Source organism: Oncorhynchus mykiss, chromosome 26 (assembly GCF_013265735.2).
Source record: "Oncorhynchus mykiss isolate Arlee chromosome 26, USDA_OmykA_1.1, whole genome shotgun sequence".
NCBI lineage: Eukaryota > Metazoa > Chordata > Actinopteri > Salmoniformes > Salmonidae > Oncorhynchus > Oncorhynchus mykiss.
In genome coordinates, this window is record NC_048590.1 from 36,133,946 (window position 1) to 36,160,819 (window position 26,874).

The 26,874-nt window shown below is 41.3% G+C and overlaps 1 protein-coding gene across 1 annotated transcript; it reads right to left on the reverse strand.

Annotated features, from left to right (window-relative positions):
- Positions 1 to 10,546: 10,546 nt before the first annotated feature.
- LOC110506737 (sal-like protein 1) lies at positions 10,547 to 25,586 on the reverse strand. Its single transcript, XM_021586570.2, has 3 exons — positions 24,716 to 25,586; positions 13,559 to 17,337; positions 10,547 to 12,290 (listed from the first exon to the last, which is right to left on the reverse strand). Exons 1-3 carry the CDS (start codon positions 24,786 to 24,788, stop codon positions 11,850 to 11,852), a joined length of 4,293 nt encoding a protein of 1,430 aa, XP_021442245.2. The 5' UTR covers positions 24,789 to 25,586; the 3' UTR covers positions 10,547 to 11,849.
- Between the last annotated feature and the right edge of the window lie 1,288 nt (positions 25,587 to 26,874).

Below are 26,874 nucleotides of genomic sequence, written 5' to 3' on the forward strand. Positions count from 1 at the left end.
GACCCAGTGGGAACATGTGGGATCCTAGATCCTGCTTGGCATAATAGGAGTTTGGCTGTGCAGCACAAACAAATTTGTGGCCAGGCTAGAGGTCCAGGGCTGGGCAGTGGACAGTGGGTGTAGCAGGGCTCCAGGGGCTACTCCTACACTCTGGAGCTGGGCAGTGAAGCTCCGGGGCTGGGCAGTGAAGCTCCGGGGCTGGGCAGTGAAGCTCCGGGGCTGGGCATTGAAGCTCCGGGGCTGGACAGTGAAGCTCCGGGGCTGGGCAGTGAAGCTCCGGGGCTGGACAGTGAAGCTCCGGGGCTGGGCAGTGAAGCTCCGGGGCTGGACAGTGAAGCTCCGGGGCTGGGCAGTGAAGCTCCGGGGCTGGACAGTGAAGCTCCGGGGCTGGACAGTGAAGCTCCGGGGCTGGGCAGTGAAGATCCGGGGCTGGGCAGTGAAGATCCGGGGCTGGGCAGTGAAGCTCCGGGGCTGGACAGTGAATGCAGTGAACAGTGGGTGTAGCAGAGATTTGGGGCTGGACAGTGGAGACAGTGGGAACACAGACATGGGTTGTGGCTCACAAACTCTGAGGAAGGAGTCACTATTGATCTGGAGTCTACAGGTCTACAGAGAAACAGATATATTCCAGTGGCTTGTGTATGGCGTGGTGCAGTCAACGGGTCAGACTCAGCACTATACTGCTGTACACAGAAAGAGGGAGAGAGGAGAGAGGAATGAGGAGAGATGAGAGAGAGAGAGAGAGAGAGAGAGAGAGAGAGAGAGAGAGAGAGAGAGAGAGAGAGAAATGAGTGCATCAGCAAGCAGGCCTTCCAGGGAGATCTATATGACAGGAATTAAACGGCATATTCAAATTGTTTGCGGAACCATTTAGCATTCCCCCTGCCTGCCGCCCTGCCTCGGGGCTAAACTGACCACTGGAGACTGGCCATCCAAGCATCCTCAGCAGTAACAAAGTAGAGCAATAACTAACAGCGATTAAAGGAATATTGATGGCCTGTGACACACAGCATCCTGAAAAATGTTATTTGGTTAAGTAGTTACAATAATTAAGTATATGAGGGTCAGTCAATTTAATCTGGTGTTTTTATATGAGCCATTATTGAGTAAACTGGCCAAGGCTTCAGAGAGTCCTTATTGCTGACCAACTGTCTGATCATTCCATACTGCGTGAGGTGTAGTCTCATCATGCCATAGTGTGTGAGGTGTAGTCTCATCCTGCTATAGTGTATCAGGTATAGTCTCATCATGCCATAGTGTATGAGGTGTAGTCTCATCATGCCAGAGTGTATGAGGTGTAGTCTCATCATGACAGAGTGTGTGAGGTGTAGTCTCATCATGCTATGGTGTATGAGGTGTAGTCTCATCATGCCATAGTGTATCAGGTGTAGTCTCATCATGACAGAGTGTGTGAGGTGTAGTCTCATCATGTTATGGTGTATGAGGTGTAGTCTCATCATGCCATAGTGTATGAGGTATAGTCTCATCATGCTATAGTGTATGAGGTGTAGTCTCATCATGCCATAGTGTATCAGGTGTAGTCTCATCATGACAGGGTGTATGAGGTGTAGTCTCATCATGCTATAGTGTATGAGGTATAGTCTCATCATGACAGAGTGTATGAGGTGTAGTCTCATTATGACAGAGTGTGTGAGGTGTAGTCTCATCATGCCATAGTGCATGAGGTATAGCCTCATCATGCTATAGTGTATGAGGTATAGTCTCATCATGCCAGAGTGTGTGAGGTGTAGTCTCATCATGCCATAGTGTATGAGGTACAGTCTTATCATGCTATGGTGTATGAGGTGTAGTCTCATCATGCTATAGTGTATGAGGTATAGTCTCATCATGACAGAGTGTATGAGGTGTAGTCTCATTATGCCATAGTGTATGAGGTGTAGTCTCTTCCTGCCATAGTGTGTGTGGCGTAGTCTGATTATGCCCTAGTGTATGAGGTGTAGTCTCATCATGCCATAGTGTATGAGGTATAGTCTCATCATGACAGAGTGTATGAGGTGTAGTCTCATCATGCCATAGTGTATGAGGTGTAGTCTCATTATGCCATAGTGTATGAGGTGTAGTCTCATCATGCCATAGTGTATGAGGTGTAGTCTCATTATGCCATAGTGTATGAGGTGTAGTCTCATCATGCCATAGTGTATGAGGTGTAGTCTCATTATGCCATAGTGTATGAGGTGTAGTCTCATCATGCCATAGTGTATGGGGTGTAGTCTCATCATGCTATAGTGCATGAGGTGTAGTCTCATTATGCCATAGTGTATGAGGTGTAGTCTCATCATGACATAGTGTATGCTGATGTATCGTCATGACCCAACCAAAATATACTATTAACAGTACAAACATCTCCCTACACTATTACAATACAAACATCTCTCTACACTATTACAATACAAACATCTCTCTACACTATTACAATACAAACATCTCCCTACACTATTACAATACAAACATCTCTCTACACTATTACAATACAAACATCTCTCTACACTATTACAATACAAACATCTCTCTACACTATTACAATACAAACATCTCTCTACTCTATTACAATACAAACATCTCTCTACTCTATTACAATACAAACATCTCTCTACACTATTACAATACAAACATCTCTCTACACTATTACAATACAAACATCTCTCTACTCTATTACAATACAAACATCTCTCTACACTATTACAATACAAACATCTCTCTACACTATTACAATACAAACATCTCTCTACACTATTACAATACAAACATCTCTCTACACTATTACAATACAAACCTCTCTACACTATTACAATTCAAACATCTCTCTACACTATTACAATACAAACATCTCTCTACACTGTTACAATACAAACATCTCTCTACACTATTACAATACAAACATCTCTCTACATTATTACAATACAAACATCTCTCTACACTATTACAATACAAACATCTCTCTACACTATTACAATACAAACATCTCTCTACACTATTACAATACAAACATCTCTCTACACTATTACAATACAAACATCTCTCTACATTATTACAATACAAACATCTCTACTCTATTACAATACAAACATCTCTCTACACTATTACAATACACACATCTCTCTACTCTATTACAATACAAACATCTCTCTACACTATTACAATACAAACATCTCTCTACACTATTACAATACAAACATCTCTCTACTCTATTACAATACAAACATCTCTCTACACTATTACAATACAAACATCTCTCTACTCTATTACAATACAAACATCTCTCTACACTATTACAATACAAACATCTCTCTACACTATTACAATACAAACATCTCTCTACACTATTACAATACAAACATCTCTCTACTCTATTACAATACAAACATCTCTCTACACTATTACAATACAAACATCTCTCTACTCTATTACAATACAAACATCTCTCTACATTATTACAATACAAACATCTCTCTACACTATTACAATACAAACATCTCTCTACTCTATTACAATACAAACATCTCTCTACTCTATTACAATACAAACATCTCTCTACACTATTACAATACAAACATCTCTCTACACTATTACAATACAAACATCTCTCTACACTATTACAATACAAACATCTCTCTACTCTATTACAATACAAACATCTCTCTACACTATTACAATACAAACATCTCTCTACACTATTACAATACAAACATCTCTCTACACTATTACAATACAAACATCTCTCTACTCTATTACAATACAAACATCTCTCTACACTATTACAATACAAACATCAGTCTCTACTCTATTACAATACAAACATCTCTCTACACTATTACAATACAAACATCTCTCTACACTATTACAATACAAACATCTCTCTACACTATTACAATACAAACATCTCTCTACTCTATTACAATACAAACATCTCTCTACACTATTACAATACAAACATCTCTCTACTCTATTACAATACAAACATCTCTCTACATTATTACAATACAAACATCTCTCTACACTATTACAATACAAACATCTCTCTACTCTATTACAATACAAACATCTCTCTACTCTATTACAATACAAACATCTCTCTACACTATTACAATACAAACATCTCTCTACACTATTACAATACAAACATCTCTCTACACTATTACAATACAAACATCTCTCTACACTATTACAATACAAACATCTCTCTACTCTATTACAATACAAACATCTCTCTACACTATTACAATACAAACATCTCTCTACACTATTACAATACAAACATCTCTCTACTCTATTACAATACAAACATCTCTCTACACTATTACAATACAAACATCTCTCTACTCTATTACAATACAAACAACTCCCTACACTATTACAATTCAAACATCTCTCTACATCTCTCTCTCAAACATCTCACAAATAATTACATAGGCTGTAACATTTTCCTAAACCTGGTCTTAAAAACATTAGCTGAATTAAAGTAGTGAATGTGCATATGTTTAAAACCTCCTGTCTTCGATTAAGTTCAGGCAGTGATAAAAATTAAACAGGACAATTTTAGTCCCTTCTCTGATTGATTAAACATAAACTAACATTATTTGGGATATTTCAGCTCATTACAGGTGTTATGGACTAACCGGGCCATACAGACCAAATACATATTTTCCAATACTCAGTTACACTTTTCACTGAGGAAGTACATTTTAGTCACTTAGCAGATGCTCTTATCCAGAGCAAATAGGGTTAAGTGCCTTTTTCAAGGGCACATCGACAGGTTTTTCACCAAGTAAGCTCAGGGATTCAAACCAGCAACCTTTCAGTTACTGGTCAACACTCTTAACCGCTAGGCTACCGGCCTGTGGCATTGAGTTGTGTGGCAAAACTGCACATTTTAGAGTGGCCTTTTATTCCCCCCAGCACAAGGTGAACCTATGTAATGATCATGCTGTTTAATCAGCTTCTTGATATGCCACACCAGTCAGGTGGATGGATTATCTTGGCAAGGGAGAAATGCAGGGATGAACAGAGATGTAAACAAATGTATGCACAAAACGTGAGAGAAATAATATTTTGTGCGTATGGAACATTTCTGGGAACTTTTATTTCAGCTCATGAAACATGGACACTTCACATCTTGTGTTTACATTTTTGTTCAGTGTACATACAGGAGGACAACACAAAACACTAGAACATGTTCTGTTTTGACCAAACTTCAATATCTTCAGGGTTGTACTAGCGCATCAGCTGTCACTGTGTGATGTGCTTGTAGGGGCTTACCACTGCACAGGTACCCTTTTCACTTCCAGGCAGAAAATGACACATTCAATAAACTCAAGTATATTGGTCAAGTGTCAATGGCATCAAACACACCTGACAAGTGACTGAAGTCTTCCGCGCGAACATCGAAGACATCCTGTCATAATATTTTATAATTTCCAAATCATTATCTCTGTTTTGAGACCATAGCTTTGATACATCGAACCACTGCCTTGCTGGCATGCTTTGGCACTGTGAAAAACAGGAAAGTAAAAATGTTTGTCGAGGATTGTGGGACTTAAGGTTAGATGGTGATGAGGAAATCTAATCTGTGAGATGACATTAACAGAGAGTGTCAACGAGCCTGTGTGTGTCTAAGCCCTCTAGCAGACAGTGGTGGCTAGGGTTACCAACCGTATTTCTGACGGTGAAAGGGACACAATCAGCCTACTTAATCTCAAAGAGCTAGTCTCTTAAAGAAAAGAAAGATGATCTGTCTCCGTTCTACTGCATAAAACAAACGTACGTGTGACATATCTTACAATGGAAGCAAACGTACATTCAATTAAAAACGCAGATTGGAGAGATCACAAAGAAAGCCTGAATACCGTTTTCCCTTTATAAATAAAAGCAGGTTGTTTCTCCTCAAAAGTCCTAGCCTTATAAAATTACCTGGCTTGAAAGACACAAACCCAGACAGCACATTTTTAAGAATTAGCATCACAAAGAAGTTAAATGTCTCTCCTTGCAATAAACGACTCCTAAAACGACCCTGCAATTTCACTGGTGATGATAAACAGGGGGGAGAAAGACAACAGAGGCCTTGTGGGTAAGACAAGCCCTTACTGTACATTACAGCCATTATCATCCCTGAAGGATCCTTTTGGATGGACGATGGGGAAACAGAGCATTGTGGTGTCTGTGCTATGCATGAGTGGCTTATTAAAGAATACCCAAAGAGCCTCCCAGTCCCTCCTCTCCTCCAGTCTGGTCTGACTAACCCAGTCTTCCTGCCCTCCCCAAGAGGACCCCACATTAGTGCTCCCACCTGTTTGTCTGGGGACTCCCCGGACACAATAGGTCATGAAATGCAATCTCTCTTTCTCACCACACAAAAGGAAAGAGAGCGGATGAACTGCAAGCTAAATGACCTTCACGTTTGGATAGTCCCCAGAATTGCTCTACCATTAAAATAAACTATGCAAATATTATATTTTACAACTACATGAGCCCAAGAGGATTACTTAAATGTAGAAGAAACACAAAGGGTAAATGAAAAGTGTTAGAACTGGGTGGATAGTGGATATTTCCTTGTGAGTGTAACACAGGGCAAAGAAATCCTGCTTAATGTTTGTACTCACTATCTGGAAGTCTTGTCTCCCAACCAGCTGTGTACACGCTGTAGACTGTCACTGTTTTTTCCACAGGAAACCAAATCCATGAGAACCATCAGAGGAGAAGAGGGGGAGACATACTGGAGCTGAAGAGAAGAGAGGGGGAGACATGCTGGAGCTGACGAGGAGAAGAGAAGATATTTAAAAGCATACTCTAATGAGCTGATAGTCATAGAGAATATAACTTTTCTTTTTTATTCACTAATCTGTTCACTCAATGATGAGTATGATTTACAATGAATTTTTAAAGTGTATATTACATATGATAAAAAAGTCCTGAAACTTGACACTCACTTGAGAGTCACTCTAGGAAGCTCCTTTTAGAGGCCCTTAGCTGCAGGCCTGTCACCTGGCTGGTATTGATTGACAGGTGTAGGCTGCGGTGCAAGTGTGGCTCGGTGGTCGTGTGTCTTGGGGCCGTGGAGCGTGGCTCAGCGTGGCTCACCATTGTTCTTTGCAGATCTTAGATCACCCAGAGCCAGGCCAGAGACTCAGTGGGGAGTCCCAGTTCCACACCATTACCAGGCTCTCCACACCACCAGGCCCCAGGCCACAGTTTGTATCGACTCGGCAGGCCTGACAGCCCAGGACGGGACAGTGAAGAAGGGGGCTTTGGAGTAGGGACTGTATGGAAGAGACACTGCATGAGTTCAAGTCCATAAAATATGTCTGATGGATTATAGAATTAAATAGGTGTTTGCTCCCTTGCTGTTTATACTTTCATAACTAAAATTACTAAAACATTTTTTTTTTGTGCAAATGACAAGTTATACATTTGCTAATTATAGAGCACAGACTTTACTGTAGAGACACTAAAACTAAAAGGACAGTAAAGTTACTTTGCTAATGTGTCCCATCCTCCCCATCAGACATTACCACCTTAAACCAGTTAAGTCCATTAGACAACAACAGTAAAACAGCATGTTATAAACGAGACAGATCTACATCACTTATAAGAACGTTATGGAAGATGCACATGTGCATGAGTGTGAATTAAAAAGTGTGTATTCATCTTATTCTATAACACTGGATAGTGGCATGGAGACACATTCCAAAAGCCTGTCTGTCAGAGAGCCACATAGGCAGCCACATGGCAGTCCCACTCAGCCTGTGGAGATTGTGTTTCACCATGTTTCACCCCAGTCTTCCTGTGGTGCTGTGTTGTGAAGCAGAAAGCCACTACTGGGAGGCACAGTGGAAGAGATCAATTCTACACATTCCTGCCACCTGAGATTCAAGTGTTTCTGTAATGCTGCACAGCTCAATCAATACTTAACCAAACCTAGTAGGGCTGTTGCCTGCTGCACGCCTGGGGAAAAAGGCCCTCCTCCACCACACATTACTAGGACCACTCACTGAGGGTTTGTTACACAACTAAAATCATGTGTCTATTTCATTATTTCTCCTCATTGCATCCCTTTTCTCTCCTTTGATTACACAAGGGGAGCTGCTCCATATGCTTATCCCACCATTTTCCATTCTCCTAAATCCCTGGCCGGGCCCTCGAGTTAAGGCTGGGTTATTTTTTACGATTATGTAGTTAGCAATCGTTGATGGTTTGCTCCCTAGTATCTGGGCTGTCAAGCCTCTCTGAAGATTTGATCTTTCTTTAAATAGCTGAATTAAAATTATATATACATTAAAAGGAATTATTCCTGAAATTAAAAAGACCATTGTTTTCAACACATTTTCCTTGGTGCATTGCAGAATTTCAGAGCTTTGGACTGTCATCAAGGACATAGACTATATATACCCTACTGCAATCAGAGTAGTTTATCCACCTTGAAGCTGAGTGAAAACAAGCACACTGTATCACATCCAACACTTCATTACCCCTACATGCACAACAGTGATATAGTGAACTATAGCCACACATTGTATATAGGCATATAACTCATGTTTGAAGCTCCACCAGTTCAAAGTTCGATTGAATTTTAGTAATTCCAGCTCTTCGAATAAAAACCATAATATCCATCCACTATTACATGCATTTGAAAATTGTATCTATTGGTTTTATGAAGAATTAGGAATTATTTAATATGGTTGAAATAAACAAATTAAACAAACAAATTGTTCTCTATGTCGTGGCAATTTTACCACTATTATTATTGCTATTATTATTATTAGTTCATTATAGTTAATTATAATCATTATTCTTATTTTTTAAATATGGTGCTTCTGGATGGATATTGAACCAACTATAGTTATAGTGTAACATGTATTATGAAATTCGTGTTAATAAATCTAAAGATTTTTTTTCCCCTGCATAGTTTTACAGGCCCACTTAAGGTTACAAACGAAATACTAAATAACTTCCAATCTACATCAAAGTGTATGGAGCTAAATCTACGACTGATTAAAAAGGCAGATCAGGTATCATTAGTCAAACTATAATCATAAACTGCTATATCAATAAATGTCACATTTACAAGATAAAACAAATCCGATGTTATCCTACACCTCATTTCCTTGTTTACTTTTCTAAGACAAATCACTAACCAAATCACCGAGCACCGAGATCAGGACAGAGCCAGGTATTCTGACTCTGTAATAAAAGAATCCGGAAGCTGATGCACTGTACGAACAACTCTCTATCAGGGGACCAGATGTGACCGTCAGAAGGGAAAACAGGCACGGGGGGGCAGGGATCTCATCGTCGGTCCCGCAAGGATAATTTAGCGTCGAGATCTTGTAAATATTGGGGAATCTAGCCAGCTATAAAATCCCGAAGAGGAGGGGGAGAGAGAGCGGCGAGGGAGAGAGGATGCGGAGCTCAAATGAACAGGTCCTGTATTGCAGGTTGTGCAATGATGTGTTAAATTAAATGCAGCTGTTGAAAAGCAAAAGGGGAAAATATGCCTCCAATGTCATCAACCGTTCCATCAACTGTCCACGTGGTGTTTCTGGCGATATGTCCCCTGCTCTAGTTTTGTGAGGCGTTACACAGAAAATAACAATGCAGCCTGTTTTAGCACACTAATTCAAAACAAAAATTCATATTTTCTATCACCGAATATTCAAATTGTATGCGTCATGACACATTGTATGCCTAAATTGGCTAATTTGGCTAATTTGGCGACAGTTTACAAAAGTTGTTGTTCACTTTGATGTAATTTATAAGGCCTATTCTGGCCATCATTAAGAATATAATTATGCATTATTTTTTACATTTGAACGAAACGTGGTCTGCAATCTGCATAGGCATACAGCCCGGACACCCCAATTGTTTCCATTCACTTCGTTTCAAATTTCACTCCGGTGAAACATGGATTCAAATGTATGATGAGTAACAGAGAGTGTTACTACCCTAGGCCTAGACTGTGACGACGAGTCTTCTAAATCCATCACATCAAGCCTTTGAAAGACAGAGGTTTTCGGGACCGGTCGATTCTTTAATTAAAGATTCAATTGACTGACAACAGCAGGATTGATGAACTAAGAAATGTGACTATCGCATATTTTTTTCTGCTATCGCATATTTGTTTTATGACCGATCACCACAAACCAGGTGTCCTCATTGATTACGTCTACATCCGAACTCAGATTGTTTGACACAATCATGCAAATCACTTTTACATTTTTAATACTGCTTCACAATACTGCTTCACTTTTTAATTACTGCTTCACAACAAGTGCCAGTCGAAAATGAGAGGGGAGATACATTAATTGACCAGTGTTATAGATCCATGATACAGTATTATTTCATAAGTGCATATTTAAACTCAAATTTAAAAGTTTAATCTACAAAAAAAATATCTGATCCCTCAAATAACATGACAAGACCACATTTCAAAAGTGAAAACTCTCCAATTATTCCAAACCCCCATTATCTCCAATCATAAAGCATACAAAACAGAAAGAAACAAAAGAGAATGAAGAGACACAAACACTCATAGTTTTCTTTTGGAAAACGGATGTATTTGAATAATAGAGTAAAGAATGACAGTATCTTAGTTGTTAGTAGGTATTAAAGTGTAGAGAAACTGGACCCATAAAGATCTTCCAACTTTCCAAGAAAGTGCATGTAACAGTCCGAAGGTTGTCAAACCTAATATATATTTATATTTATAAAAACACTATCATTTGTCCCCTAGCCAAGATGGACTTTGTCTTATGAGCTTTATATGTACATTTTGTTGTGATGGAATTTCTAGTTCCCACGTCTCACATTATTTACACAGACGTCAACACATATGTTGCACTTGATGCCAATGAGGATGCTGAGGACATAGCAGCAATGTGGAAATCCAGCAGATGACCTATAGGAGAATCCCACCCACATGATTGGCTCTCTTCTCACTTCAAACCAGGAAGTGGACCTCTCCGAATTCATCATCTCCTCTAACAACACAACTGCTTTGTGTTAAACTTTACACCAAAAAGCAACAAAACAAAAAAGATCAAGAAGAAAAAATGGAACTATGGAAGAAAGAAAAAAAGGACAATAGATAGAATAAAATTAACGAACAAAACAGGTTAGGCCTACTGTACCTCTAAATAAACACTTGAAATGCCTACTGTAACTCTAAATAAACACTTGAAATGCCTACTGTAACTCTAAATAAACACTTGAAATGCTTGAATGCTTTCTTTTTCCTTAAATAAAAGATCAACAGCGGTTGATAAGGAAATGACTACAGTGTAATCATAGTCCCTTGCCTGAAGTCTCAATGATTTTTTTCAAGGGGGAACGTTAATACACATCTGTTAGACCATCTAGAGTAGATCAGTGTACATTATTTACAGCCATTCTGTTTCACTTATTACAGATCTAATGCATCACATGAACATCAACAGTTGTGTTAAAGCTATATACTACAGACAAAAATAACTTAATGCCAAGGTAAAGATATGCTAAAGTTTCAACAGCTCACTTTCAGCTCATACCCATTCTGGCTGTAGAACAGAAAAAAACTAACTGTTAATGCTTCCACTTGGTTCCGAGCAAGGTTATAATCACTAATAAATAAGCTCCTTAAAACTATAACATGTTGTACATTGTACAAAAAAGCAACTTCTCTTCACACTCATGTTGGTAAAGTTTCAAAGGCAAGCCAAAGCCAAGTCATTCTTTGTCTTTGCCTGGTTCTCTTTCTCTTTTCAATCACTATGTGTGTGTATGTATGTGCGTATGTGTATGTGTATGTGTGTGTGTGTGTGTGAGTGTGTGTGTGTGTACATATGAGAGGGAAATATTCTCTAGTTTGTGGCAATCTCTTTGTTGTCCTCCATGAAACGTGTGAATCGGAAGTGGGTCCCGTTCTCTGCGTTGGCCATTTTCTCCAGGCCAGCCAGAGCGGCATTGGATTCTGTACTGTGCAGCTTCTCCAGGTTGCCTGTGAGGCCGCCCACGGGCGAGCTGCCCCCGTTCCCCATGCTCCCCGACAGAGATGGCAGGCCTCCGTTCTGGATGACAGAGATCTCGTTGGTCTTCATGGCCAAGCCGCTGGAAAACGCTGCAGCGTACTGGTTCCAGAAGCTAGCCGGGTCTCCGTTGCCCATCCTAGATGCCATGTCCTTCTGGAAGATCTCTGGGAACTTGACAGGGTTGGTGCCCAGGAAGGCCATGGAGCCATCTACAGAGAGCCGGCGGCCGCGTCTGGCAGGGGCGCTGTTCCACATGTGTGTCCCCATATGAACCTGGAAAGAGAAACAGAGATACAGAGAGAGGGAGGGAGAGAGAGAGAGAGAGAGAGGACGCAAATCAGAAATATTTCAAACTTGGCCACGACAAAGGCACATAGTAACAGATGATGCAATGGAAAAAAAATAAATAATAAACAGCAAGTTAGTATTAAAATAGTTCAGCACCCTGGGTGCAACAGGAGGATTGGTGCAGTGAGCTGTGAACGGCGTGGGGACGTGGGCATGGTGTAACCATTTTATTATGGCTAGGATGAAATACTGCATTTAATCTGAAACCTTCATTCAAACGTCTCATGAGGGAGACCCTTGTGCTTTGGTTCAAATTGCAGTGCCCACTCTCATTGCCCTGGCCAGTATTACATCTGATGTTTACCCCTGCTATGCCCTTTCCCAACGAGGACAATGTCTTTTTCTTCTTCTTTTGATCCTGAAAGGATGACTGTTACAGATAATTCATGTTAAATCAATGTAGAAACATGGAGGTGTCAGATACACAACTGATTGTGTTGTCTAGAGTGATAACATGTTTTAAAATATCACTTGCTAGAAATTATACATTATTTTAATAAAAACACACTACAAAATCATAGCATCAGCAAAATGTGAAATCTTGCTACAAATAATAAGGATATAGTTTTTTTTTATATCATCAAGGGTGTAAACTATAACTGGTGCTGATTACCCGGTAATTGCAACATTTGACAGTGCTTCCTAAATATTACACCTTTCTATGTTTCACCACCTTGATTTCACACAGTTGAGTGGTGTTATCACATTTGGCCCTTCAGTTCCTGTTTATCTCTGAGGTTTATCACCTTTTCCAAATGGTCAAAGGGAAACTGGGATTTTCATGGGGTAAACTCTGGAAAACTGAGGATGGTTGCCTCTGGTTGCCTCTAGTAACTGTAGTTAATGCTGTTAACTGAACCATTCCCAGCTGTGCTCTGCTGATCACATTCTCAGGTTTCTACCCAATAATCATATTAATGGGGTGATTCAACCTTTCCGCTGAGCTGGTTCTTTCATCAATTATAGAACATTACTGCCTCCGAATGGCACTGACATAACACACTTCAATTTGTTGCTCAAAGTTGTGGATCAAAATTCTGGTGATTTTTATACTCCTATAGATATTCATTAATAAATATGTGAACATTTTCCAATTCCATTCATAATGTTTTTAAATATACAATTGCCCTGAGATATTGAATATGTGTGTATTTTACCTATTGCATTCATAATGTTTATAATCATACAATTACCTTGAGATTTCCTTTGGTGGTGAAAGCCCGACCACAGATGTGACAGGCGAAAGGCTTCTCCCCAGTGTGGGTCCTCTCATGTATCTGCAGAGCGCTAGAGGAGGAGAAGGTCTTCCCACAAGTGTTGCAGTAGTGCTGCTTGGGTGTCCGGCGTAGAGGGGCAGAGGCTGAGAGCACTGGGGATGTAGAGGCCGAGGTGGTCACCAGGCCATGGGGCATGTTGCTGGGCATGTCCTTATGGTGATCCCGGTCCTGGTGTTCCCTGTGGTGTTCCCTGTGATGGTCAATATGGTGGTCCCTGTGGTGGTCCTGATGGTGGTGGAGGCCGTGGAGGAAGCCGTTGACCTCTGATTTGATCATGGAGGACAGGGAGTTCACAGAGAGGAGGGAGGGGGTCGGACTGGAGGAGAGGCTGGTGTTAGAGGGTTCGAAGAGCTGCGAGGGCAAGTCCCTCATCTGGTGGGTGAGCATGTGCTGCTTCAGGTTGCCCTTGGTCGAGAAGCCCCGGTTACAGGCCGTGCAAATGAACGGCCTTTCTTTGGTATGGCTTCGGTAGTGGATGTCCAAGGCACTCTGACATGCAAACGTCTTCCCACAGATGTCACAGGCTGTGTTCTTGAACGTGCCGCGCTCACGGAATGGGAAGAGCATGCCCAGTGGGTCTTTAGACGGGTTGCAGGATGTCAGGTCCAGGGCCCCGATGCTAGAAGGGTGATGCTGCATGAGGCTGGCACTGATGTGATCCAGGGACATAGCCCTCTGGTGCCTCTCCTGTCTCTCCTGCCTCTCCTGTCTTTCCTCCAAGCTGGGGGATTTACGTTGATGTTGGGGGAGCCCATTGGTAGGGGATGGGGGCTGCATGGAAGAGGTAGATTCTGACACTGCTGGACTCCCGGCACTCGGGCTCTCGATGTCCCCACCCAGGGATGAGGAGTCGTTAGTGAGGCAGTCCCCTTCCATTGAACCTCTGTTCCCCATGGCCTTCATTCTGCTGGCCTGCAGCTCTTCTACCAGCCTCTGGTGGGGGTTATGGTGGCTGTTATGCTGATTGTCATGGTGGTTGTTAAAATGATTGTTATGGTGGTTGTCATGGTGGCTGTGATGTTGATTGTTATGGAGGTTGTTGTGGTGGATTCTATAATCAATATCATGGTGGGTATTGTGGTAGGCGTTGTGATGGGCATGATGGTTTTTCTCTTGCCCGTCCTGGACGACCATCTCGGGGTGAGAGGGGGAATTGCACAGGCTGTCTTGGGAGGCATCGGCTGACTTAGGGGTGTCTGGGACGCTGCTGTCAGGGCCATCTTCCATCCCTTCTACTCCTTCCATCCCCTCCATATCATCATCAGAGAAGTTGTCCAGGTCATCGAAGTTCTCATCGAAGTTCCTCTCATCAAAGGAGCCTGTGTCAGAGCCCATGGACTCAGGGTAGCTGTCTGGCAGTGGGGTGTTTGGGATCTGCCCTCCCATGTGCATTCGGATGTGCTGCTGCAGGACCACTGCGTTGGTGAACTTCTTCTGGCAGATGGGGCAGGAGTGATGGACCCTGAGTGGAGGCATGGCCCGGTGGACGGTGTAGTGGGTCTTCAGGTTCCCTTTGGTGGTGAAGGCTCTGCCACACACTTTACACTTGAAGGGCCTCTCTCCAGTGTGAGTACGGTAGTGCATTTTCAGAGCGCTCTGACAGCTGAGCACACGGTGGCAGATGACACACTCATTGGGGTCCGTCAACTTCCTGTCGATGTTCTCCACCAGCTGCTGCAGCTTGGAGGTCTCCGACCCCTGGAACGGGTCCAAGAGGCCCCCGAACGGGAACTTAGCCTTGAAATGCTCAGACATGAGTGGCATGAGAGGGTTGGTCATCATAGGCGGGCTGTTGGAGGTTGTGTATTCTGTGTTCCGCTCAGACTCAGAGTTCACACTCGGCATGAAGCTCGACGAGTGACTGCCCTCTTCAGTTTTCCCGTTTGACGTAGGCAGGGCCGCAGCTTCTTCAGACAACCCGTCGTTGCTTTTCATTGATGGCTCAGCAGCGTCACAACCGGAGTCAGTCTTTGTGGAAAAGGAGGGGCTGGTTATGGCTACCGAATGATCTTCTTTTTTAATGAATGGTGGCAGGCTGGGCATGGTTGGTGGGAGCAGCATGCCCACTGACGAGGTCAGAGTGGAGAGAACAGGTTTGCTGTCCAGCCAGCTGGTCACAGGCTTCTCTGGAGGCATTGACATACCATATGGAATGCCGGTGCTCGTTGGAATATTGTCTAAATGCTCGGGGACAGGGTATGGATTCATCTGAACATGTGGATACTTCTCTTTATGACGCTGGAAGTGGACCTTCAAGTTACCGCGGGTGGAGAAGCGATTGCCACAGATGTTACACTTGTACGGCCTCTCACCTGTGTGAGATCGCAGGTGGATCTGCAAGGCACTGTCACTCCCAAACACCTTGGCACAAAATCTGCACTTATGCTTGAAGAACGCCTCCTCTGAGCTGCTCTTGGGTTCAAATGAAGTTACGCTTGGTGGCTTGCCTTTCCTCTGGGCCAGCGCAGCCAGAGAGTTGAGGTCCTCCACTGTGGTGCCAATACTGGGCAGGGAGCTGGAAAATAGGTGGTTTCCAGACGGGGGCTGAGGTAGATGTGGATTAGTTACAGGGTTCAACAGGCTACCTATCCCAAAGGCTGGCATGGATGACTTAGTGTGTGATGGGTTACTGAGCTGAGAGTGGAGGTTGCTGCTGATCGCATGTATTGGCCTCTTGTCAGATGACGACTGGGAGTTGTTGACTGTGGACGGTCCCAGTGAGCTGATGCTCTGAGATGATTCACCGCTGCTGGGGTTGTTGCTCTGAGGTAGCTGCACCCTTTCAGCCAGCTGCTTCAGGCTGCTGATGCTGGCAGACTGGCTGGCCAGGCTCTGTGCTAAGCCTGCGGCTGCAGCCAGCTGCTGAGAGAGATGGGAGCTGAGCGTGGTCAGTGGGTTGGCTGACGGCCCCAACGAGCCTCCTGGTGTGGAGATGCTGGGGGGCACCTGCATTTCAGGGGACTGGGAGGCCAGTAGCAGGATCTGGTGACGGATCTGTTCAATGAGCTGCAGCTGGTGGATCTGTTGCTGCTGCAGGCCCAGGAGTTGCTCCATCAGGGCCGGCACTGCCACCCTCGGGCCCCCGGACCCAGACCCAGAGGAGCGCTGCATCTCCTGGGAGAACTGGGCCACAGCCACTTTGGTGCTCTGCAGGTTTTCGATGATGACGTTGCTGTTGATCATAGAGATGCTCCCCAGGTCAGTCAGGTTGCCGAGCGGAGGTAGCTGGGGGGCAGAGACGATCGAGGTGCCCGGTGCTGGTCCAGAGCTCTTCCTGCTGGAACTGTGGCCATTTCCCTCGCCCGTGTTCATGTTGATGTTACTGCCTCCCTCCATGCCTCCATCATTGTCGTGACCAGGATGAGCGTTGATTTCGGAAACGTCGACGTCCATGGATTCTTCTTTGTCAAGAGCGTTATGCTCCAAAAGGTCACTGCACTGCGCTTGATCAGTGTTATTAACCGTGTCATTCATCTGCTCATCAGGATTATGTGGAGGGGAGCCAGGCGAAAAGGTTCCGGAAGGAGAGGCAGGATTCTCATTCACTATCAGAACTAATTGATTCTTAGTGCAATTCTTCTGGTGTTGTTCAAGATCTGATAGTTCAAAGAACTCAGCACAACATCTGCTACAGACATGGGCATCTGACTCCTTGCAGGGGGGGTCTTCCTCCGAGCAGGGCTCTTCTGTGTCCCCTGAAAAACACAGGAGGGGGAAACAGAGGATTAGTGATTAGAAATGTTTTTCAGCTGAAGAGGCAGCTTTATCTATTCAAATTCCTTTGTTGTTAATCTTAAATTAATCAGTTTGACACTTATCTGCTTGATATGTTCACAAAAAACAACCATCAAAAAAGCAACAATAAACCAAAAAAATAGTGAAAAAGACCCCTTTTAATGTGGTGGCTCTGAGAAACAGGATAAGAAAAGAATGGAAATCAATAATACTTGTTCAAATATTACCTAAAAGTGATCTTTGAAGATGTACATCTGGTTTCATCAAGCCAACCATCTTTTAAGTAATAATTTTCTATAGACAATCCATCAACATATAAAAAACTATGAAGTGAGGACATTGGGGCTTAATGACATTTCATAGAGAAGCATTGATTTCCAATATTTCATACTCCTCAATGTCTACATGTCCATTGAGTGCAAATCAACCATTTGAAGGACTTATTAGACTTTCAATTTGCTGTCAACTTTGCTCATTTTCAACTCAACTACAGGCATCTTGGACAGGTTATCCCTGTCACTAAGCTAATTTGTATCCCGTCAGGCTGCAATCGGAATCTGACAGCCACAATAAACAGAACCTTTGGATTCCAGATTGTTCTCTCTAGCCACTCGGACACTCAACAAAGACAGTGAAAAATTATATATGCCATTATTGTACTGATATCACTAAGAATTATACATTTTGTTTTTACTAAAATATCTGTAATGTTTACATAACACATGTTTTTATAAATATGTTATGTATATTTAATAAATTACATAACATAAAATAAATAAAACACATTATGGTACCTAATATAAAATGAAGAGTAAAACATAAAGTATAAAACTTCGTATCAAAAACTGTTCATTTGTATTGATGTAAATCTGTAAATATCACATATATATATATATACACACCTTCCAGGGAAAAATACAACCAAAACATAACTACAAATGGGTCAATAAATGAGTCAAGACCTATGAGTGGAGCTGCTGTCATATATATTAGAATGAACAGCTTGCTGCCCAAAACCAAGCAACTGGCCACACCAGTTTTAAGCAACAGGCAATTCAATACCAACCAATAAGAATACGCTAAATGAATAATTGTCTTTTAAATGTGCAAAGAAACTGGTCTTGGTTATGCAATTTCCATTCAACAAACACAGGGGTCAGTGTGAAAAGAACAAAAGGCGAGTCAACACCCCTGTGCCACTGCTGTGCTCCAGACTTTCCTCATTCTATCTTCTTTTTGTCAAACCAAAATCTCACTGTTTAACATACAAGTTGATTTACAAATTGCAATTCTCTATGAATCCCTTTCATTGTGGGCCCCGGCGATCTACATTTTCATCACGGGTGGAAAGGGAGGAGGGTTCATTTGAAAATGAAACCCAGAGACAGAGACAGAGAGAGAGAGACAGAGAGAGAGAGAGAGAGAGAGAGAGAGAGAGAGAGAGAAAGAGAGAGAGAGAGAGAGAGAGATGAGTGCGGCCCTGCCCCACTGAGACAGGATGGCTTCCCATTGTTCACACAGCATGGGAGCGGCGGGCTTGTCGGCCTGGCCTGGCCTGGCCTGCTCATCTTGGCCAACTCAAAGCAGATCCTGTTTAATTCAGGGATTATCTCCCTCAATGTTTCTCTGCTCTGGGACATCAGATAACGCAAAGTTGCCATGACAGTAAAACCCAGACTCACACCACTCTAACCATGCAAACGGAGAAGACTCGCTCGAACATTAATGGTAACTTTTTAATATCAACTTGCAGCCCCCCCTGAAAGCGTCAGTAATGAAAAATGTGTTTGATTTACCTCGTGGGAAGGAAGAGTAGCTTTGTTTGGTATTGGTTGACCATGTGAACAAATGAAATGGATTTTATGTGAGAGGAAATACATCAATGTACACAATGTCCTGAATACACTGCTGTAGGAAACACTAATGTAGCTAAACAAAAATGTGAGAAAACTATCCAAAGTCAACAACAAAATAAAAGCGCTTGTACCGCCCTTCAAGAACTTAAAAAAGTTACCTAGAGGTTACAGGAGCAAACTTTTACAAACATACAAAAGTGCACTATCAAAGCAAAAATGTAAACATCAAGTTCATAGCGTTAATTATTATTCTCTTACTAGATTAAAGTGCACTGGAGTGTAGTGATGACACACATGTTGAAGCCGCAAGCTACTATTTCCACATATCATTAATAAAAAATGTAAAAAGGATTTAAGATTCCATACATCCAAACGTTTGTTTAAACTGTCCAATTCAATCTGTATGAAAACAAGTGACTAGCTCAAGTTTCTTCAGAGACCTGTGGATAACTTATTTAGTTAGGCAGTCAGTAATAACTATCTTTAAATGTAACATTCTCTCATTCGTCAAGTGAATGGAAACTGGACATTGTGGATTGTATCACATTGTGGATTCTATCTAAAAATGATCATGTTTAGCGACCAAAATAACTATATCCAAAACCACAGAGAAAAATAAAACAAAGAGCATATGCCCAATGTAACTCTGTTATCAACTTCTCATAACATTCACTGAAACCACAATATATCCCTAATAATAACGTACTTGTAACAGGCCAGGATTTGACCAACCAAGGGGTAAATTCACTTTCTAAATCTCAAAGTGTGTTACTCTCAACACCCAGCACACCCCACCCCCTTCCTTCATAAATACTCAGTGATTGTAAAGCAAATAGTGGTCCAATTAAAACAATCAAATTATTCCATCTCAAATGTGCTCTTTCACAAGAAGCTATTTCCATACCACCACCTTGACTATTAAAAAGGGTTAAACATCTCAGAAGCATGGAGTATTTGAAAGTCTTAAATCTATAATCATGTACTGACATGTAATCATGTCTGTTTACATAAGTAGACATGCACTTAAAAAGAGATGGTATTTAATATTTTGTTCATCTGATGTCTTTATGAATAAAGAAAACGAATACTATGAAAATAACGCCAACAAATGAGAACAGCCACAATACACACAACACCCAAATGTCTACAGCAACAGTGCATAAATTAGTCAATGTTTAAAAAATAGCTGAGGATGATCTCTGAATAAAAATTATGCGTTACTCTGTATAAAAATCATCATGCTACAAGGAGTCACCAGAGATCAGGCCTTCAGTGAGGCAGAAGAGACACATGCCAAAACAGAGAGCTGTATAAAAAGGACAGAAGAGAGTAAATAATAAGGGATATAGAAATGTGGATTAGTAGAAAATATGACAGAGTAGCTTTTTGAGAGTTCCTACGTTACTTTGTAGGGATGCTGGCTTCAAGTCTCTTGACACTTGTGAATTCAGTAGGATGTCTGATGCCTGATGCATGCCTGAGCTAACCCACCTCCTCTCCAGCCCTCACACTGCTGGCCTCACTGGAAACATCCCAGTGAACACTAGATGGGGTTCCACTATAGCTGCCGTTTCCCGGATGGACAAGCCCCAGCCTTAGCAGCTCTGCCCTGGTGACATGATTAAAGCTTAAAGGGGAGGAGAAGGGAGAAAAGCAAGCAAGTCCTTCAGCCGGGATACATCTCAGCCTTCCACTTTATAAACATTGGCAAAATGACAAGTAACTGAATCCCTGTTGTTTGTCGGGTACAACAGTGAGAAGGGCTGGGGACCGCCCTGCCGATCTCCCTCTGGGGGAGCTACTCTTGCAGGGTGGAAGTGGATGGCGGTCACACTGATAAGACCCCCAATCACAAATATAGGACAGGGTCCCTGCTAGGCCCCTGTGGCTCTGATCAACGGGGTCAATGACGAGGTACAGGAGAACACACTGCAGCCTGAACTCTCATCAACTTCACACAGGGAAACACAGGGGGACCCTGGCAAAGGTTAAAACAGCTGAACATCCCACCCGAGAACTCTCTCTCTCTCTCTCTCGGAGGGACAAGATGAGAGACAGACAGCCTTGACTTTCAACCTCATACACTAACTACCCAGTGGCAAAATGCCCTCAGCATCTCCTTAAAATGTATTAGGAATGTATTAGGAATGCCTCCCTCTTTTTTTATTTTGCATACAGAAACTGATGAGGACCTTCCAGTTCCACACAAACAGGAGATCTCTCAGTCATGAGCACACATTCTAGAATTATCAACCCATTACCAGAAATGCAAGTATTCCATGTCCCTAACCCATAATTACAGGTATTGCATTTTCAGCTTGTTTAATGCATGATGCATTTGGGTTATTTATTGTGAAACTCAGTAGGCACCAGTCTGCTGACAGAGAATGGCTAAAGTTACTATTCACTACTTTATTACATTTTAGGGGAAATGCAGCAGTCAAGGAAAAACAAGTATGATTCTAGGTATAGACTATGTTTTGCATTGATCCTTGGTTCCAACCAAATCATGCAGCCTTAGGTAGAAGTAAATGCTTCTTATGCAAGGTTTAAGTTGGGTGAAACAGACCTTTATTTCCAGCTAGCATAACATGTTTTTTAAAGGATACTGCAAACAACATAGTTGTACACACACTGAAAGAGCTTAAAACATGGACAATGTCAAGTCAGTCCAAAAATATAGATTAGTTATATAAGAAAAATAAGTCAAACTAAATTGACTGTCTCGATGAAAATATATTTCCATACAACTCCTCAGAAGGAAAATACATAGACAACATGTATGGAAAAAACAGCCATATAGGGACAATTAAAGAGCCTCTAGAGTTACCTTTCGGTAGGCTATGTCATGGCAAACACTTCTAATAAACAGATATTAATAGTAAGAATAGAGGAATATGGGATACTATAGAGCAGTAACTACAAACAAGTCAAATGTAATCTGTATCAGAGTTTATGATTTCCTTTGAAAAAAGCTAGTGCAATGACAATATAGTCTGCAAAAAGACAGAGCCTAATCTAACTTCCATTTAAACTAATGAACAGAGAAAACGCAACACTTAAATCTACTATATATGTGAGACTTTTTAAAATACATTTACAATTCTAGAATGTTAGATAGAAACTACTGTCGTTTCACTACGACCATTCAACCATTTTGAAAATAGTTATTTCAGTAAATTGTACGTTTGAGGCAATATATCCTACAAACCTTAATAATCTACAAATTGCTTGCTATTTTTAAGATAGTGAAACTTAAACTTTGCCGCATCAAAATACCTTACAAACACCATAGGGTGAAAGTTATGGCTATGGGTGTTGTAGGCCTATAGAAAATACTTCCATAACCTGGTTTTCACAGCAGGTCTAAAGCACACCTTTAGCAATAGAAAATTAAATCCCAGCTTGTTATAGGTCTCTTTGGAAAACATAATTTTATCAAATGTATCATCATAAGAGGAAACGTGACTGTTGGGTGGACTTAAAATAGATGGTCAGCTGGTCACTCCGGAGTAGTGGAAACTCGCAAAGGTGACAAAGCGTTCCTAAAGCAACCAAGGTAGTTGCATAATAAAATTCATTCAACCACTGTCGCCATCTTTTTGATGGTCTCAACCACAACTTGATATATCCTTTATACTAGCTAATTTTCATGACGTGAGGTAATTTGGTGCTGAGCTTTTGTTAAAGTAAATTAACATAAACCTTTTACATATTTTTGAAAATGATAGGTAGAAGTTTCAGGGAGAAGTTAACTTCTATCGTAAAATAACAGGCCTCTGTCCCTCACTATTTCTTTCTCTCTCGTTTTCTCTCAGTGTGTGTGTGTGTGAGAGAGAGAGAGAGAGAGAGCGAGAGAGAGGGGGGGGGGGGGGCGGGGGCGAAAGAGAGAGAATCGGAAGCAGTATGCCATCTATTCTAACATTTAAGTTTTTTAATATTTTGAAAATTATTGTTTAGGAATATACACCGGCAGGTAGCCTAGTGTTTGAGCGTTGGACTAGTAACCGAAAGGTTGCAAGCTCGAATTCCCGAGCTGACAAGGTAAAAATATGTCTTTCTGCCCCTGAACAAGGCAGTTAACCCACTGTTCCTAGGCTGTCATTGAAAATACGAATTTGTTCTTAACTGACTTGCCAGGTTAAATAAAGGTTAAACAAATACACAAGGGAAATGTAGGAAGTAAATAAAAAGTGTGCATGCGACTAAGCTTAAAACCATTATAATGTATTAAAATTAAATAAGGATATACATAATAACTATAAGGTGGCGACAGGTAGCCTAGTGGTTGGGCCAGTAACCGAAAGGTTTCTAGATCGAATCCTGAGCTAACAAGGAAAATAATATGTCGTTCTACCCCTGGACAAGGCAGCTAACCCACTGTTCGTAGGCCGTCCTTGTAAATAAGAAGTTGTTCTTAACTGATTTGCCTAGTTAAAAATACATTTTTAAAAAAGAAGGTAATTTTGGTTTCAGTGTTCTGGTGCATCACATTGAGATTGGGGTTTAAAAGCCATTTAATTTGTAAACGAATGTTTACCATCCACCATTACGACCACAAGATGTCAACAAACTGAAAATCGATAATTCAAGCAAATGTTTATATTTCTTATCATTTTATTTTAATCCAGCCAAAGCTTGGCAGAGAAATACCGACTTTGTAGACTAGCCTATGTACAGGACAGTCAGAAACAGTAGAAACTTTACGCGAGTAAGCAAATTATTATTTATTTTATATATAGGCATAACCCAAAATAGAGGGCAAACATTTAAGAAAATACTGGTTATTTCGACGCACAAGTACTTGTCCGTGCATAGAGTACAGTTGGGCAACGATTGGAGTGAAACTAAGTCGACTACAAAAGCAGAAACTTAAACGAGCCTTTCGCTGCAGCAACTTTGCTTGCAGCAGCAATAGAGGAAACTTGCTTCAAGGTGTGTAAGACAAAAATGTTGATTAAAAAATCAATCTTTGTAGCCTACCACACAAAGTGTTCTAAAAAGTGAATACTAAAAGTGTAGGCTACATAGAAGCCTATGTCGAGGTAAAGGTAGGCTAAGCAGCCTAATAACAAAACTATAACGCATGCACTTTTACACGGTTATATTTTGTAACATAAAGTTGAATTCTAAAGTAATATGAACAACAAAACGCAATAATATTATATTTTCAAGTAAAAAAGTACTTTGACTGTGTCTTAGAGCGATATAGAAAAGGCACCGGCCATAGTTCGATCATAAAGTAGATAGTCTATATATATATATATATATATATATATAACAAATGTGTCTTGTTATGTATGATAAGCTGATTTTGAGACTGTAAATTGCATGAATTCAATTTTTTTTTTGTCTAACTTAGAAAAGAAAGGGGGGAGAGTTCCTATCCAAAAAGAAACGATCATAAAAAGACAAAAACATCTGAAAACCAGCTATTAAAAGATAGTAGCTTGGATAAGAGCGATCCATTGCCCGAACTTACCATTGTGCTTGGAAAAGGCCAGATGAGGGTCCGATTGGAAATGTTGCGGCTTTGCTTGTTTCCTCCGCGACATGCTGGCTCACACATCAGCCAAGAAAGAATAAAAAATTACAAAAAAATCTGCTGAAAATTACAAAAATCGAGTCCATCCACAGCGCATTTGTCCTGTTATGATTATCAATAATGCTTTGCGATTAATCATAAGAGGGTTCTTTGAAAGGCGATTGGCACCTCGCCAGCCCCCTATTCAAATTAAGTCTCTTTAATCAATTAGGTCCTGATTTGCTGGGGACTCTTGTCTCTCTCTCAGCTCCCACCCAATGAGTTGATCCGTGTGGAAGAAAAGGCTGGGTTTTCCAACTCCCTTTAGATACAGTTTAACCCTTCTTAGCAACCAGCTGGTAGCTACGTAAAGCTTATTTTGGCTACTAGTGGAATGTCAGAGTCTTCAGTCCATGCGCGGAACCGTATCTGTCCTACTGACCAAGCAGCGATCAAACCCAGCAGAGTTAGGTCAATTTGAACTGACGAGACGCTCACCGTGAAACCTCCGTGATCTCACATACAAATACTTTCCACAACTCTGGTCGCTGTTGCTGTGCATATCCTCCTTTCAGATTTGCATTGAGGTCGTTGTAATTCAGATCTTGTATGTTGAAACACCAATACCTAAACGTTGGTTGGTGGTGCCTCAAGGCAGCGAGGAAAACGTTTATCGACTATAAGAGGCTCGTGCGTAACGGCACCGTAGGTGTCTCGGAACTCCAAGATATGTATCGAATATCCAAATCAGATTCATTTGATTATCGCGAACGGTGTTAGTAACACGTTTTCATCACACATCGCATTCCGCGAACAAACAAACTTTAAGGGCCCATGTAGGACTGTGAGAAATGTTGAGCCCAGCCCACCTATGACGTGATTGGTCACTGGGCTATTCTATCATAAACCGACGGAGGTGCAATCTCTCTCTCCCCTCTCTCTCTCGCTAATTCTCATACGCATGGTTCGCGAGCAAGTGTGTGTGTGTGAGCGTGAACGACTGACTGGCCAGTAGAGGGGACAGTAAAGAGTGTATGATTCTGTTTCGAAGGCATGGACATGTTTGTGTTGTTTATATATGTTTACTATACATAGGCTACTTCAACACCTCATGCATACATTTCACGAACTTGCGCGTCATTGAAACATGGAGTTGCTTTAATTTCATAAATTGATTGGCTTGTTTAGGGAAACTCGCTACAATCAGCGTCTTGTCCAAATTGTAGCCTACAGTTGCCCAGCATGTCACGGGTAGCATATGTATGTTTATTTTGCTGTACGTCAAGTTTATAATTCCATCAGTTCTGTAACAAAAATGAGAACCTTATTGCGCAGTTGTAATGCAAGACAAATCCGTTGCTATTCAAGAAGTGGATTTAAATAGAATAATAATAGTAGAATAGTATACATTTAAAACTATAGAGGTTACACTGAATAGACGTTGATCTTTGCTCCAAACACAACGATTAATGTGTACTTTTTCAACATAGAGAACTACTGGCATATACAACCGGGAGGAGAATAGGGCCAGACAAGATCTTTATTGATAAAGCATTATAATACAATATAGGTCACATAATAAGTGTTGAAAAATATAATTGAATTGTAACAATTTTTTTTTGAATATGTGAAGCCAATAGCTAAGTCCATTTTATAACCTACTGTATGTACGTTAGTAATTTTATAATACTACTAATAATAATAATACAAATCATAATATACAAATTATAAGAATCATAGTTCTAAAATTATACACTATTCGTGATGACTCCTGGAGTCATCCTTGGGAATGTTTGAAGAGAGCAGGAGTTCCCATAGGAGCTGCTCTGTGTCTAGTAGATTTATTGTGTGGAAAAGATAAACGAAGCTATCAGTCGGGCTGATTTTGAGAAATGAAGATAATAATGTTACTATAGGTGATGTCTTGGATGCCATTATTTTTCACTGAATATTTAAAGAGCTGCTGGAGGCTAGATGGATCTAGTCCTCTCTTGTTTCAGCTATCTTTTAGGACGAGTCCTATTTACTTATTAATGGCCGAGGAAGGGACAGGGGAAAAATATTGGTGATAGCTACTTTTGTTTGGTGGACACTGATAGGTCAATACAGAATATCAA